The 14,958-nt window shown below is 42.0% G+C and overlaps 1 protein-coding gene across 1 annotated transcript in view; it reads left to right on the forward strand.

The window, feature by feature from the left end:
* Positions 1-14,958, forward strand: part of KIF26A (kinesin family member 26A) — a 94,106-nt gene that overhangs the window by 45,409 nt on the left and 33,739 nt on the right. The window contains exon 4 of the mRNA XM_026048625.1: positions 5,457-5,623. Within this exon, the coding sequence (XP_025904410.1) occupies positions 5,457-5,623 (167 nt within the window). The remainder of the gene's footprint in view (positions 1-5,456; positions 5,624-14,958) is intronic.

A 14,958-nucleotide genomic window follows, 5' to 3' on the forward strand; every position in this document is an offset into this window, starting at 1 on the left:
AATGCTTTTGTTAGGGGACAATGTGTAGGAAATAAACCATRTTGCATTCTGACTAATTATGCAGATGTGTATTAGACATATGGATGTAACTTCATGGATGTTAATCAAAACAAGAATAAAGTCTTGATGCTCTTGCAATTTTCTCCATTCCTCTTCGCTGAAGCTGTTTTTGATGCTTATGTTTAGCCATCATATCAGACTACTTTCTTTTGCAACTCTTGCAAATTTCTTTTCCTTTTTTTTTTCTTTTTCTTTCTTTCTTCCACCATCATAGTGGTATTCAGGGATTGATTTATTTTATTTTTCTCTGTGCAGATTTTTATATTCCATTTTTTTTTTTTCTTGCTTGTCATCAAGCTTCATTTCTGCATGAATTATGGGTGCTAGCTTGGCTTTTTTGACTCCCTGCACAAAGGTCAATGTCCAGAGAGTAGAAATATTCAGGAAACCAGAAACATTAGGGGTTAATTTTTGGCTTTAGACATCCAACTTGTTAAGAGCTTATTCGGGTTGTAATTGCTCTTTAGGAGGGGAACAGCCTGACAGAGCATTGTGTACCTGGAGATTTAATCTATGGCAAATTTATTGACAGTGTAATTTGGGATAAGCCTGATTTGTCCAAATTGGCACAGATGTTTCCTGCTGCTCGGTCATGGAGGGGAGCCTGCACAGTGGGATTTGGAGGTGGGACAGGGGACCGTCAAGCTCCCAGCTTTTTTGTTTTGCACCTCCTGGCACCCCATGCAGTGAGGGGGGTGCAAAGTCCCAGCGATTGCTCTTGGGATGGCAAAGATGACGCCTTATAAAGTAGTTCTGGAAATCAACCCTTTGAGGATTAACTGGTTTCCAGAGGGTTAATGACTTTTCTCCCACCGCCCCACCCCATTTTTCTTAGAAAATTAAGAACCATTAATCTCTGCATGCGGAGGCCTATGACATGTAAAATATTCAATGCAGTCAGTAACACTTTATAATGACAAGGTTGTGATTTCTGCATTTGATCATGAGTGATTTATGAAAATGTAGTAAACAGTGAAGCAGAGTTCCCTTTCAGCAGCATTCTGGCGGCTGCTCCTTGTGCAGACTTGCGAGCTTTTTTTAATTTTTATTTAAAAAAAAAAAAGAGCCCTGCAAAGCTGCTCCCATTCCTCTGGAGAGTTACGTTTTCTGTGCACGATCCCCAGGAGAACATGATGTAGACTCAAATGAGGGAAGTGCATGAGGTAATTCCTGCATTTAACTTTAAAACAAAGTCCCTTTCATGCTGTTCTTAGCCCTTCAGGAGCTGTAAGTGAAGTTGTCAATGTTGTGTGGCAAAGTGGAGTGTCCAGGAGGGTCCTGCTGTGTGTGTTTAGTTTCCTCCCTCAGGGCAAATGACTCGGACCTGACAAATTTCCTCATACCTGAACTGGCTTTTGAATCAGCAGCAGTTCAGTCTGCAACTGCAAAGGCAGATAGAGCTGTTTGCCTTGAAGCATTTTTTCATCTCTTTCTGTGTTATCCCTGGTTTCTCTGTGTGCCCAGAATCATCTTTGCTTTTCCCTTCTCTCAGGGTGCTGCAGGTTCTGCTTGTAGGCTGATGGTGCTGGTGCCTTGTAGATGCCAGAAGTGCCTACAAGTGCCTTGTAGGCACTTGTAGATGCCAGAAACTCTGTTTTCCTGCAGTGCTATAAGAACTTAGGAATCTAACATCAAGGTGTCAGCTGTGGTCGTCTCCCTGGGCAGGCTGGCTGCGCTGAGCGCCAGCTACAAACTAGTGAAGCCCCTTGTGGGCATGCGGATCTGGGACTGACAAGGGATGTCAGGAGAATGGGCAAAATGGGACCATGGTGGCACCTCACTGGCTAGTCATCTCTCGAGTCACTTCAGAAAAAGTGATGTGAGCTCCTAAATTACTGACCTATGCTGAGGTGTTGCCTTGACTAGGGATGCAGGCAGAAGTCCTGACCCTGCGCTCCTGATCAGCGGAGAAGGGCATGTGTCTCAGAGCTGAAGGTGGTTGTGCCAGAAAATGATTGCATTTAGGATGGTGCAGGCAGTCACTCAAATGAATCCTCAATTTGGGAGAACTTTTTTCAGCTTTCTTTCTAGCTAGTCAGTATGTAGCAGAACTGATGCTACCTCTGTGTTTAAGAATGCTAATTCAGGAATTGAAGGCCTAATGTAWAAGACAAGGATTGTCTATACCTGCGCTGCCTTCAGGACTATTCATCTTACATTCTGTATTTTTTTTCACCCTKTCCAAGGACCAATGTCTTCTCCTTGGATTCCTCTCATTATCTCTTGTTTTAAATATCTTGCACAGAAGWAAAACTTCCGAATTCATCCAGAAATTGCAGTTTGAGTTTTCAAAGGGATTATTGATTCTAYGAATGGCAATTTATAGACATCCAACTTGAGATAGCTTGGGTAGGAAACTGATCATTTGAAGGTATTAAGCCTCTAGCATTCGAAAAAACATGTTTGGGTGGATATTTCAAGTTTAGCTACCTGACATTATGTTCAAACCTGCTAGTGTCTTTTAGAAATGTAGGCCTTTATGTTCCTATGGGAATGGAAAGTGGAGTAAAAACCATGCATGTTGTCCATTGCTCATCTTTTTATTTAATGTGAATAGCTATTAAGGGAGTAGAGCTGCCAAAAGATGAGCAGAGTGGTTACAAAAAAAAAAAAAAAAAAAAAGTCCGTGTGACAGATTCTAGTGAGTTCTTACAAGTCTGTTATGCTATGCCATAAAATTCCATGTAGGATCATATTAACTCTACAGAATTCACCTGTACCTTTAGATTATGAGGTTGTTATGCTGGAGTATGATTGCTTAGAAATCGTCTTCTCTATTTTGTTCAGTGTTTTGCTTCAATATATGGTTTTCTTTATTTCAAAATCCTGCTGTCCAACAGAGTCCTGTTGAAAGCCAATGGAAAAATATGCCTCGGGAATTCAGTTTCATTGTGGGTTTTTTAATATGAGGCAACAGTGATGTGACCCAGAGGGTTATGATCGTCACCTTGGCAGGATGTGTGAGAGTACTCAAATGTTAGCCCGACCAGGGCTGCCTGTAGGGCTTCCCTCTCTTATGGTCACCGTGTCACCGAGCAGTGTGCGTGGCCGCCCCTTGGGGCGCCATCTTGTGAGCTGCAATTCCTGCCCAAGGGAATTCTCTTCCTTTCTCTCTGGGATCTAGTCTCGCTCAGCTTTGCTTAGTTGCTTTGCTCGGTTTTACTCTGGTTTCGTCACTTGGGTTTCTCAGYGGGGTAAAGCGCGGCCCTGCTGCCAGCGAGCACACTGGGCAGCATGGCATGGCAGTGGATCCGGCAGCCTGGGCCCAAGAGCGTAAATCCGCCTTTTCCTCGTAGGCCTTTGATCGTTTCCGTGACATTGTGTCACACAGTCTGCAGTCAGTTACTCTCTTTTATGTGTCTGCTGCAGATTTCTTAATCTATCCATTGCTTAAGGATGTAGTAAGCTCCATCTRTCATTAGTGTTGTGACGTTTGGATCCATCACATTTGGGTGCTTCCGAGTCTGCGTTTTTTTTTTCTGTGCCCTACGGTTTCCATGGCTGATGTAGGTCACAGTGTACATTTACTGCTTGAGTTTGAAGTAATCGCTATCCACCATTACTCCATCACCTAGTTTTAAGCACTTAAGCACATYAGATCCATTTCCAGATGTCCCAGTCCATGGCTATTTGTTTCACTGCCAGTGGGTTGCAGCTGGGGTAGACAGGCTCCTTTCTTTTCTAAGCCTGTGTTACTGGAGCACCAATTTTTGTACTAATCTAGATGCCTTGTGTTACTTGGCCTTTACCTTTTTGCCCGTATGTGCAAGAAATCTAGTCTCCTGAAGCTGCAGTATTACAAAGAAGAGGGGCTCTGTGGGTGGTTTGTCTAAGTTTCCAGTTAGATTTCCAGGGAGGGTAGGCTCACTAGTGTTAAGTTAGTCTTCAAGAATATTCCCCTATGTTATGGCCTCAAATCTCTTAGGTGAGATTCTGCAAAAGTATTTTTTTTTCTGTGTGAAGGTCTAGAGGAAAGCATTAGTCAGCCACTTCATAACACTGACAGTAATATTAATATTTAAAGAGCAGACCCCTGGAGAGCTGAGCGTACTTTCTTCTTGGCTTCACTGGGAGCTGGGAACTCAGCCCTTGGAACCTGTGGGAATGAGTCCAATGAGACTCCAGACAGCTTTTCATATTTCAATCAAGCATTGCATGGTTGGCAGGATTTTCTTATACTTGATTCCTAATAAATAGGTTGCCTCAGTTCTCGTGAGAATAACTSTGTTTAGGTTTTCAGTCTATGAGAAAGTTGAGGGTGTGTTTGTAACTGGATGGCCCTAATACCAGGTCTGCCTATCTGTAGTTATAAAATGTGGACTATGGCAGTCCAAATTGTAAAATTTGGTGGCATCCCAGGAAGCATTTAATTGCATTTGTGCTTCATTACAAGGCTGTCTCCTTTTCTGGAATTTATTTTAGCTAATTAGTTGGAAATGTCAGAGTAGTATTTCAGATGCCAGAAGCATCATATATTATTATACATGAAACAATTAACTCTTTTGACAAATATTTATTGTGGTGTCTTCTTTAATTAAGTTTTCAGTGCTCTTGAACACAGAGCAGGTTCTTCCCTAAAAGGAGACCTTTCCAGCACTGTCTCGCTGAAATACACTGAGTATTTGACTGATGTGGCTTAATTGAACTTGGCACTGAAAGAGTTAATGGCCTAAGCAYGAAGATCCTGAACAACTTCACAACGTAGATGACTGATATTTTGGCAAAAAWCCCCAAACAATTATCCCCTCCAAACTGTGCCTCGGCTGCTACAGATGCATTATGCTGGAAAAGATGCATCTCCAGTCACTCCTGTTTTTCCGCTAGAACTGTTTGCAGGAGACAAAAATGCCATATACTTGAGCTACTGAGACAGATGATGCTGAAAAGCAAGTCTGTATATATGTTTTTAAAAAATCAATTTTTTTTTTTTTTTTACGTGATTCTTGGGGTTATTCAAGTGGAACCATGTTACAAATGTGACTGTTTGGTTAGTTCCTCTTAAACAGATAGGTCTCGTAGATGATGCGCCACTGAGAAATAATTCCTGACAGTTATAACTGAAGCAGATAAACAGTTCTGCCAGCCACCAAATAACACTGTAAAACAAAAGGGTTCTCCTTACRTTTTTCCTTTCCTTCATGTCTGCCAAACTATTTAACAGTGCAGCAGCCATCAGAAAGGAGCTCTGCGCYATCCTGCTTGTCTGCTGCACTCGTGGTTTTTGCCTTCCCAACTGCAAGGCCAACCATGTCACACTTGTCCCACGGGATCACCCCTCTGCTGTTGCTAGGACTTTGTATTTGCCTTTGCAGAGACATTGGTTGGAAGTGCTGCTCTAAGGCATTGTAGTCGTTCAGCAAGTGTATCCACCTAATATCTGTTTTATTTTTCTTCAGGCAGAACCAGCACCAGAAGGTGGACGGGACAGTCCGAATGTGCAAGTCACCTCAGGGCAGAACAACTCGGACCCAGCCGGGACGGGTGGCCCTCCGGCCTCGCAGAGTTTGGTCGCTCCTGCTGCGGTCTCCGCAGGTACCTCCGCTGCGGCCTCGTTCTTCATAAGGTAGTTTTCACCTTCCTGCTTTCTGCAGTTGCCGGTGGGTGTGAAGTGGCTGTGAAATGCCTGGGAGGCTTCGCCGTGGCTGGGCTGTGTTGCATGCGCTGACAGTGGATGGTAGAGTYGGTCCCTTTGTGGCCGTGGACTTCCACCTTTCCTGGGGACATGAGCTGTATTGGTGACGTGCGTTTTTTTTTTCCTCTGAAGACCTCAGTTGGGACCTTGATGGACCATAAACCAGCAGCATGTGTGGTGGTGTCCCTCTAGTCCTTAGGGGGTATTTCCACAAGTGGTAAATCTATCATGCAGTAGCTTTCTGTGGAACTAGGATGAAAATAACAAGGTTATTGTTATTATTAACTACTGTATTAACTACTCAGACCTGATCCACACCAGCTGAGTGAGAACAGGCATTCTCTCTAGCTGTCTGTCCACATGCAGTTGACATATGTATATTCTCAGAAGAAATCCCCTCTAAAAGAAGCACYAGAATCCACCTTCATTTGTTGGTGATTGGCTTGACTGGAGCTACTGTTGTTTCTCTTCTTGCCAGCGCAGTTTCAGCATGAACGTGTGAAATGTTTGYTCTCATTTTAAAGAGCACTTGTATGTCCTTTCTCCTCTGCAATCAGAGGATTATTTTCCTGTTCCACTTGCTGTAAGTGATCAAGGAAGATACTGAATATACTGATACTGATACTTGCTCTGTTCACAGAGCAAGCAAATCCTTGCTCTGTGAACAGATACTCCCTAGGAAAACTTTTCTGCTCAAGAGCAACAGAAAGATGCCAGCACCTTTGGATATCTGTTTCCTTCCTATTTATTCAAAATGAGGGTCAAAGATGATCATCTGTCRCTACTCTAAGATCTGTTTGGGATGAATAAAAAGAAGTTTTATTTATTTTAATCTGGTAGCATGGGCTATATTTTTTTCTGTAGCTGGTAGTGACATTTAAAACAATATAAAGCAGGCATTTCTAGTGGAATTTAGAACTTTCTTTTTCATTCTTGGGTCTTATAATGAAAACGATCTGTTAGTTTTGTTTGCGAAATGTTTGTTGTAATTAGCAATGTTGATTAAATGCAATACACTGTCAAGCAGATGGTATTTAAAACAACAAAATACAGGGCTTTGTACTTGCTTTCCAAACTCCTTTTTTATTTCGTAACGGAACATGTTTTGAGACAATATTGAAAAACGTATGTCTGGGAATGGCATTAAAGTAAAATTTATGCACTGAGACTGCTTCTTAGCATGTAATTATGTAGAAATACTATTGTTTCCTTTGCCTTGATCTTTTCAAATTGTTTGCAAGATTAAAAGAATGGCTTCTAGTAGACGTTAACTTGTAATCTGGCCTTAGATGGAGCTCAGCTTCCAAGTCTTGTTTTGAGAAGATCAGAGTGCAATGAGTCTGTGGCATTATATGACTGTGTAGCTYAGGCTGGCTTTTCACATGAGGCAATAACTGCCCCAAGTGTAGTTTGTATTTTGAGTGTGAGTTAATTCCTAAAGATTACTCTCAGCACAGAGAAATTATTACCTGTGGGGGAGGATACATTTGATTTTTAAGTCAGATATCTGCGATTGCTGAAGCATAGGGAAGGATGCAGTGGAAAGCTCCGTTAGACATCTATTTTTTACTTACATGATTAAGGACGAGTGATTCCACTCCAAAGAATCTAGACTGGATAGCAGCACATCTTGTGCTATTGTATTTTAGATTGTGTATATGAATATCTTATTCTGATTTAGCTTAATCTATTTTGAATTTATTTCAGTGTATGTTTTATGCAAATGTAAAGACTATAGCCTCCCTGGAGAATCCCTAAATCAACAACAACAAAAAACAGAAATGAGAGAAAGAAGGCAGTGTCTAATAATCTGCAATAAGATGCAAACCCTTTTCCTCACAGTTAGCTTCAGTCCCTGTCACCAAAACTCTGTTCTAGTTTTTCTCTGTTGTAGCAGGTCCAGTTTGTCACTGGCTTGATTCAAAGATCCTTGAAGGGAACAGCAAGGCTGCAGATGACATCATCGGACTTTGGATCAGGCCCTAATTGCCTCTCATGAATCTGTCCTTGCCCTGAGTGAATTGGAGTTTTATAGCTTTAGCAGCGATGTGCCAGCTAAAACATTTTACAACCCATTAGTAGATTGCTTGTTCCCTACCCATGTTTCCTCTGTTCAAAATTGATTCTCTTTTTTTCTTTTTTTTTAACTAAATAACAACACTGTTTTTTTTTTCTTTGCAGAATGCGCTTTGATTTCTTTTCTTTGTGTTTGTGCTTGTTTTTGGGGAGAGAGACTTAAGCAAGAAATGACAGTTGATAACTGTTAAAAGAAAACTGTGTGGATTAGTTCTGTAGCACTTTCATCATGCTTTATTGTGTTGCTGCTTCATATGTTGTCTGCATTCGTCTCAGTAATCCAGAGCCTGCCTAAGAATCCCATGCTCCCTAAAAGAAAAYGTTCAAAAACCAAGTTCAGTTATGAGTGTGATTAAGCATACAGACTGAAATGCAGAGAATTCTTCTTGTTGCCTGCTGAAGTACAACTAATGTATTGATAGTTAGGCACGTGCACACATACACAGATAGCTGTATACTTTCTAAATCATTCTCCTCTTTTTGGTCAACTCTCTTAAATATCTCTATTGCTTTTTCAAGAGCCCTGTTGTAGAAGGGGCTGTAGTTGGAAGTTAAGGTTAGGAAAAGTCTATTTTGTCATAGAAATAATACAGCCAGGCAAAAGTAGGCATATGTATTAAATTTTAGCGCATTGATGTGCACTAGTGCAGAGCTAGTAACTGTGGAAGTTAAAGGCTTAGTGGGGTCCTTGTGGATATTGCACCTTTGGTTTATTTAGCTGCAGCGCTCGTAGATGTGGAATTTTTCACATGAATAAATGCTTCCAGGCTTCTTGTTTTAGGTAGAAACAGCTTTAAGGGTGTTTGCACAGGTCCTACCAAGTAGCTTTGAGGCTGCTGTGTTATTTCCTGGCAGCAAATAAATGTTCTTTTTTCACATTAAAACTAGCCTTTGTTCAGTGAAATAGTCCCCTTTGATTTGTGTGCTGTCTTGTGCCTGTGAAGGGAGGAGGTCTATGTGTTTTTTGTTTCAGTTGTGTGKTTTTTTCTGTTACTGTAATTTGTTCCTCACTGCAAATCATAGCTCTGTGTTTGTAAGGTCACAGACAGTACAGAAAGGATTGTGCTCTCACCTGGAAAATAATAACTAAGAGACGCAGCAAAATGTTTGCCCAGTGGTAAGATGTACCCGTGGTTAAAGTGGAGATCCTTTAGATGGTATTTGCAATGAATGCATTGATTTTGTTAAGAATATATGCAGCCCAAATCTACATATTCATCCAAYGTGCTTTCTCGTTTGAATAGCTTATTTAATTCCTTCCAACTTAATTGCATTTTTTTTAAAGAAAAGAAAAATAATATTTTATTCATTACCTAGAATTGCACAGAGACTGGAGTGGAAGTGCTGACTATTCAAAATCAAAGCCAAATATTATAAACTGGTAGAAGATTAGGAAATTAAATCAGTTTTAAGCTTTTATTCCCCCTCACTCTGATCTGTCATAGAAGGAAAAAAGCTTTGATTAACACACGACTGTGCCATACATGCAAATTGCCAGACATTGCTCAATGGCCTTGTTTCCTAAGGMCTACAAGATTCAGCAGAAAATACATCTTACCAGTAGGTCACTGATAGAATATGAAAGCCAGAGCAAGAAGTACAGCATGCGAATGTTAATGTCTGCAAGGAGACTCCCAATTTGTCCTTGTAATGCAGGAGCAGCTTAGTCTCATGCTTTTCAGATTTAACAAAAATTCAACTGGTTGTTATCCATTGACATGGACCGAGCCATACCTTGCTGTACAATCCAAACTCTGCTTGTTTCCATTTTTTTTTTTTTTTATATAAGCAATCTTGACAAACATTGGATTAATAAGCATAGGATCATTATGGTTGGGAAAGATCTTCAAGATCATCCAGTCCAGCTGTAAGCCCATCACCATCATGCCTGATAAACCATGTCCCTAAATGAAAATAATTGGGAATAAGAAGAAAAAGAGCTGTTACAAAGCTGTAAAAGCTGAAAAGCTGTCAGGCTTTTTGTTTGCTGATCATCTGTGGAAGAGAGGAAATGATGCTTYGAAGAGTAAGAGGGCAAAAGGCTGTGGCATTGGCACCAGCGCACGTCTGGCCTTGCTGGGAGGAAGATCAGGGCACAGATGGGAAGCCATAGCTGGCCCATGAGAGTTATGCATCAAACAAACTCCCTCCTTGAATTTTTTGATCTTTTTCAGATCAATTTGTCGCAGGGTGGCATTAGCTGCCCTAGGATAACACCCTCCAGAGGCTGGGCAGAGCAATGTGGTTGCAGCTACTTCTCCTTGCATCCAGCTGCTGTGGTGGGAAGAGCTGCTCTTTGAAGCACAGCATTTACTTGAGGGAAAGATTTTTAGGTGCCTGAATTATATTCAGTAGTGTGCTGCTGGCTTTTGCTACTTTAAAACCATTTAAGTTAATAAATCTGAGGAATCACAATGGTGAATCGGAGCTATTATCTCTCCACTCTCTTCATATTCCTGGATGTTTAAGAAAGCTGTGTCAATTTAGACATGGCATAAAACGTTACACGTGATACACTTTCTTCTTTTCCTAACAAGACATAATGCACAATCTCTGAGTAATGTAATTGAACATCTTAAAGTTAAAATGAGCATAGTGGTCTTTTTCTAGATTCAGGATATTCCATCATATTTTAATGCCTGTGAGTTGTGGATTAAAGAATCTAATTATTCACTAATGAGCAGTAATGGTACATATAAACTAAGGGTCACTATCCTATTACAGGCACCTGATGGTTCACTGATAAGCATTTGGCCATTAGATTGACCATAAAATATAGTCAATAATTGAGGTTACTCATAGAGCAGACACCTTATCAGCTTTAGGCATGGTGGGACAGCTTGTCAGTACTCTGTGTACTGATTGTGCTGTGACTGAGCATATGATTAGGGTATTGAAGCAGTCTGTATCTAATGAAACTGCAGGAAAGGCATAGCAATATTAGCACAACCACTAAATGACTAATGTGTTTTTGTTCCAAGCCTCAGACACTTCAATTAGTTCCAATAAACTGTGATCTAGTGTAGCRGTAGGCAGAGGATTCAGATGTTTTGTGCACAAGCTTTTATTACCCTCGTCCGCATTTGTGGCGTTTTGGGGACCGATGAAATCTGCGTGGCTTTGCATGAAAAAATGATGGARGTAATAAAGGCTGTCATTACCGTTTTAGCTTCATTTTTTCGGTTTTGTTTTTCGCCTCTTTTAGACTCAGGATTCTTTCTGAAACAGTAGCTGGTGCCTCATTTAAAAGATAAAATTGACAGGAGCAAATTAGATATCTACATGTTCTGCTTTAAGATCCATTCATGCAGTTCATATAGGCTTGTACAARTAGATCTAAACTTAATATGTATTCTTTGGCATTTTTGTACCATATGGAACATTAGTCAAACAGTCTAGTTCTTGAAGGCTGCTGTAGAGATATTGATTTTACTGTGCTTTAAACTGTTGCTGAGAAAATAACCTCAGAACCTATTTTTTAATGTGTGTGTTTTTTTTTTTTTTTTTCACGTGTTTGCCTTAACTTCCATAAATTATTTAATTCGGTGAAGGATGCAAAATGCCTTTTGTCTTTCTGAACTGCTGTTCAGGCGTCTGTGATGCGACCTTGGAAAGTAACCATAGAAACATGTTAAAAGCATCCACCAAAAATCTGTAGTTCGGTTTGACAGTGATGCAAATTCTGTGAAAGAAGATTATGATGTATTAGAAACACTTGAGGCATAAATTACTGCTAACCTGTTAAACCTGATTATTCCATGACTATCAAGACTTTTAGAATTTAATGCAGAGAAAAAAAGCACCAAAAAAAAAAAAAATGAAGCACACATTTATTTTAAGTTGCCATGTTCAAGATGTTTTTAGCTAAATCRCTTCAGTCTGTCATTCTTTGCTCTGTTAAAAGCAAGAATTATATTTCTGCTAAGTTCATAATGTATCTCACCAGTTCTCTGCATTTAATAGCTATAAACTTTTACCCTCTCACCTGCTGGGGATTCACTGGTATCCTGGCTTTGTGCAGAGCTGGCATAATTTAAATCTCTTTGACAGATAAAGTAGATAACTGGGTTATGAGTAAGTAGTTCACCAGAAAGTGAAGAAAATTTGTGACTCACTGGATCCTGAGTTAGAGCTTTTAGTGCTGACTTGTGATAGGCTATTTTGTGAGGCTGAAACAGAGAAGCTTAGTGTACTTAAGGGTTGCTGCAGTAAATTCTTGTTGAATGACCAACAAGTGGAGGGAAGAAGCGGAGTCAATTGTTATGGCTTCCTCTTTAGGGAATGCTAGGTTGAGGTGATGCGGTGAAGCATCTACCTGGTTCAGAGGGAGGTGGGTGCTTAATTAGCCTATTCTGCATCTCCTGGGAACCTAATGGGCTGATCCCAGAATCACAGAATGTTTAAGATTGGAAGGGACTTCTAGAGATCATCTAGTCCAACCTTTCTGCTCCAGGAGGGACACCAAGAGCATGTGGCACAGGGCAGCATCCAGGCGGGTTTGGAAGACCTCCAGAGCAGGAGAATCCACAGCCTCGCTGGGCAGCCTGTTCCAGGGCTTTGTCACCCACACAGTGAAGAAGTTCTTCCTCACATGGAGATGGAACTGCCCGTGTTTCAGCTTACATCCATGCAGCAGCGTGGTTGCTTTGAGAGGGTGCTCCATGAGGCTGCAGACGTGGGCACCCTCCTGGCCGCCTTCTGCCATCCACGTGGAGCGGCAAGAGCASCGAAGCCGGCAGCTCTTAGCACGGAGAGGTGCAGATGGAGACGGATGGAGATGGAGATGGAGGCTGCCGCTGGCCTCGCCTCGTCCTGCCGGAGCCAGGCTGGGGCTGCTGGAATGCAATTCCTTGCTGTCCCTATGGGAATAGCACACATGGGCTTAACGCAGCGCTATGCTGGGACAGCGGCCCGGCGGGGTGTGCAGCATTGTGCAGTATCTGGTATCATCTTAGGGCAGCTTAAGCTTTCCTAGTTGCTGTGGCAGCATAATACTGCCTATAATTAAGGACAAACAAAGCAGTGTATGCTTGAGATGCATCCCCTTTCGTGTTAGCCCATAAGGAGGATAAATTAGAAGATAAGGCTGAATTTAGTAGGCTTTGTTCTTGGAGACAGAAATGACTCTCAGGACAGCGCATTTAAGAGCAGAACATCATTACTGATATCATTGCTAGTTCTGCATCGTACATTTACACAGTGCTTTATCAGCACATGGTAAGTGAGGTTCCCTGCTATGAACAGCTCGTCTGTGAAGACACTCAGACTGACGGGACAAACCAGACCAGACGCAGAGCTGTAGATCAGCAAAGGGAGGAGGTAGAGGAGTGCAAGTAAACTGAGAAGGAAGGCAGAGTTTTGGACATCAGCCCTGGGGATTTGAGTTGGTAAAATCATGAAAAAAAGGCCCAGGGGTTAAAAGGTTTGAGATGAGGAAATGGCCATGTAGATCAGGGGGTGCTGAAAGACCAGCCTTGGTGGCGAGCAGACAGTGAGGATGTGAGAGACTGAGAAAGTGAGAGTGGTGGTAACCAGATGAAGCAGCAGCATTGGGTGTCTTCAGGCCACTGGCTTGGAAAATGAAGTTACTCAGTGTGAGGGTTAGAGATCAAGGTAAGAATCAAGATGACGCTGTGCAAGGCATCGGTGTTGGGAGACAGGGAGCAGAGATGTTTGTAAGGAGAAGTCTTACCTGGAAGGCACAGGCCACAGGAGAAGTATGGAAGCAAAATGAGCAACAGGGCGATGCTGCGGTTGGCAAGGTGAAGCCAGGAGGGAGCCTGGTGCCAATTAAGAAATSGAGAGACATCAAGAAATCTGAAAAACAGTTAGTGGAAAAAGGAACCAGTGTCTTTGCTGGTGTCTCTCTCTCTTTGGCTTCTTCCCTGTCTTTTGGCCTTTCCCAGCTCCTGGAGGGGAACATTCCTCTCTCCTCTCCCCACTGCAGCCCTCCCAGGGTGGCTGCTGCTTTGGTTCTTTGACTCCTGACCATCAGTGCTGGTTCTGACTCCTCTATTTAGGGTCCTCTGGCAGCTGCAGCTGGTGACGCTACAGAAGGAACGAAGCATTCCCTAGGTAAAGTGATAATGGTGACTCTCTTACAGGGCTGTAATTTGACAGTTTGCACCTGTTTCTCTTAGCTTCATTGCTGACTTTTTGACTCGTCCAATAAGATATTCAACTATTTTAGTGCTTTGTCAGGACAGACAGACTTAGCAGTCAAAGTAGGAGAGTGAGACTGATCCTTAATTGAGTATTTCATTCTTGCTTCTGATTTGTGGTATCACTTAGTGTCCTGATCTGGACYTGCAGATTGCAGAACAAGATGGACCTTCAAGCGACGCTGGCCACATTCTGAGCGGGCCCATTTTGCTTGCTTGTGCTAATGACAAAATGCAACAGCTCATATTAGCATTTGTAGCAAGAAAATGAAGTATCAACCCAGAGTAATACATCAGCACTGTCATTTCAGTGCTTGACCAGCTGCAGGATTGCTCTGAATATACTTCTAAATTTTATCTGATAGAGTGAATTTTGACTAAAACTTTTCTCATCCTTCCTGTCTGAGTTTGGAAAATGTTTCTTTGGGCAGTGTGTTTCAGTCAGCTTAACCAGTACCTCAGTCAGCATCAGGTAGTGCTTCTGTGCACATTGTAGCAGATGTTTTTGGGATGCATCTGCTTTATGCTTTGCTGGATTTTTCATGTTGCTCTGYGGTGGATCTCACTTATTAAGAAATACTGCCCTATGCAGTTGTTACTGGAAGGAAATGACTCCATGGAAGTTAATCAGCATAAAATGAATCTAATTCTAGTGTTATTAGTGAAGCTTGTTGCAGTCCATGGCAAGCTTGAGAACATCCTTTGGTAAAGTGTCTTAAGCAGGTCTGYAGAAGATGCTTGTTTCTGATGAAATCTGAACGTAGCATTTTTGGGTAAAAAACATGAAGAGCTGTCTGTTGAAACAGGCCTGGCGTTGGAGAGGGGTGTCTGGAAGCCACGTGCATTTCACCTTGCAGGAGAGCTGAGCCTTGCAGGAGAGTCTCCCCTGCTAGAGCCTTGGACAGGGTCCACTCCTGAGAGCTGTATCCCTCCCAGTCTGTCCACGGTGACGGCAGAACATACATTTTCCTGCTGAGCTCTATTTAAATGGTGCTGCAGTTTCAGCCTATTACACCTTTGAGGAGAATT

The sequence above is a fragment of the Nothoprocta perdicaria genome, unplaced genomic scaffold (genome assembly GCF_003342845.1).
Source record: "Nothoprocta perdicaria isolate Ctin4 unplaced genomic scaffold, notPer1 scaffold_56, whole genome shotgun sequence".
Taxonomy (NCBI): domain Eukaryota; kingdom Metazoa; phylum Chordata; class Aves; order Tinamiformes; family Tinamidae; genus Nothoprocta; species Nothoprocta perdicaria.